The sequence below is a fragment of the Cynoglossus semilaevis genome, chromosome 17, assembly GCF_000523025.1.
Source record: "Cynoglossus semilaevis isolate Cse_v1.0 chromosome 17, Cse_v1.0, whole genome shotgun sequence".
In the NCBI taxonomy this organism is placed as follows: Eukaryota; Metazoa; Chordata; class Actinopteri; order Pleuronectiformes; family Cynoglossidae; genus Cynoglossus; species Cynoglossus semilaevis.
Window position 1 is genome coordinate 16100083 of NC_024323.1, and position 1840 is coordinate 16101922.

The 1840-nt window shown below is 50.4% G+C and overlaps 1 protein-coding gene across 7 annotated transcripts in view; it reads right to left on the reverse strand.

Annotated features, from left to right (window-relative positions):
* Nucleotides 1-1840, reverse strand: part of plppr2a (phospholipid phosphatase related 2a) — a 63031-nt gene that overhangs the window by 11705 nt on the left and 49486 nt on the right. For all 7 annotated transcript variants that reach the window (XM_017040697.2, XM_017040699.2, XM_025064354.1 and 4 more), the window contains exon 3: nt 922-1110. In XM_017040697.2, the coding sequence (XP_016896186.1) occupies nt 922-1110 (189 nt within the window). The remainder of the gene's footprint in view (nt 1-921; nt 1111-1840) is intronic.

Below are 1840 nucleotides of genomic sequence, written 5' to 3' on the forward strand. Positions count from 1 at the left end.
GGCAGGGCTGCGGTTTTGAGGACAAAGTGGGGGGTCACTGACAGCAGGGGGGGGGGGGACACAGAAAAACACAGAGGTTTAACAAGACAGGAAGTATAGACTGAGGTGTTGGTTCGAATCCTGACACCGCGGAGCAGAGACACGCTGAGGCACCGCTTCACACGTGAGCTGTTAATTGGGAGGTGAGGCAAACAGAGGTGTGAGGATGGGGCAAAAATAGCAAGGGAAGGGGCAGAAAGGGAGGGAGGTGTTGATGGGTTAGGGTTAGGTCAATCAGGTTCTGTGGTTCTACAGTGACAACAGAAAGACCAGCAGCAGGTCTGGAACCAAGAACCAGAAGAACCCTGAGGACCTGAAGAACCCTGAGGACCAGAAGAACCCTGAGGACCAGAAGAACCCTCAGGACCAGAAGAACCCTGAGGACCTGACATTTTCCCAAATGTCACACTGACCTCACTGACCGACCTCACTGACCGACCCATGTGACCGACTCAGGCCTGTCAGGTCTTGTCACCTTATACACACGTTGGTTTTTGTATGTGTTGAAGTAGTGTTGAAGTACTGGTGACGTGTTGAAGTACTCATGCAGTAGCTGAGGTACTTCACTATAACAAGTACAAGTTCAGAACTTCATCTGGTCACTGATCTGAGCTGCTGTTCGTTTGTTTCTCCCGTCTCTCTCCCCCGTGCCTCCCAGTGTCTCCCCCTCAGACTCAGACTCTCTTTAATCTCCTCCTCCTCTAATGTCCAGGTGCAGTCACACACACACACACACACACACACACACAGAGGGTGACCTTCAGCACCACAGACCAGAAGGATGACCAACATCAAACCAACTTCTTGACACATTTCCACACACACTCCCCCGTCACTCTCACACCTCTACATCCACTCCGACACACACACACACACTCTTACCGTCAGAGTAGGGACGGCTGTGACCAGTGAGTAGACGAGGACCGGAGGGATCCTGCTGCTCTGCTCTGGACCAGGGTAGGGCTTGGAGAAGGTCTTGTCGTAGCAGAAGAAACCCTGGACGTGGACGGGGAAGGTGTCCGTGTACTCAAAGTAGTAAGCCAGCAGCACCGTCCCAGCCATGATCACCAGCTGGAAATAGAACATGATCGCTGCGTTAGGACGCCACAGGACGTAAGGTGAAGTAGAGGAGCAGCAGGAGGAGCAGGAGGAGGAGCAGGAGGAGCAGCAGGAGCAGGAGCAGGAGGAGGAGGAGGGAGAACCAGGTCCCTGTTCTCCTCAGCCACAGAGAGATTCATAGGAATTATGAAGCAGGAGACACAGACAGAGTGAGAGGTTCAGTATTAGAAACAAGACAGAGGGTGAGGGAACGAGGGAGAGAGAGAGAGAGAGAGGGAGAGTGGGAGAGAGAGAGAGAGAGAGCAAACAAGATAAAAGGAAAAAAACAAGACAAAAGATAATTTTAGAGGAGGTTTTTTTTCTTTTTTCTTCAAGAGAAGAACAAAAAAAATGAATAAAAGAGGCTTAGAGAGAGAGGGAGGGAGGGAGAGAGGGAGGGAGAGAGAGAGGGGGAGAGAGAGGGGGAGAGAGTATGCTAAACAGTTAGAGAGAGAGGGAGAAGAAAGAGGAGTAGGTGGGAGGCAGAGACAGGGATAGCAGCATTTATGCTGCTGGCACTTCTGAAATCTACTGGTGAGCTGTGGGTGTATGAGCACACAACAGAGTGTGTGTCTGTGTGTGTGTGTGTGTCTGTGTGTGTCTGTGTGTGTCTGTGTGTGTGTGTGTGTGTGTGCAAATTATTGAAGATTTGACTAAATAATTATCATTTATAGGAGAACATTCTCTGTTTGTTTTTAACAGA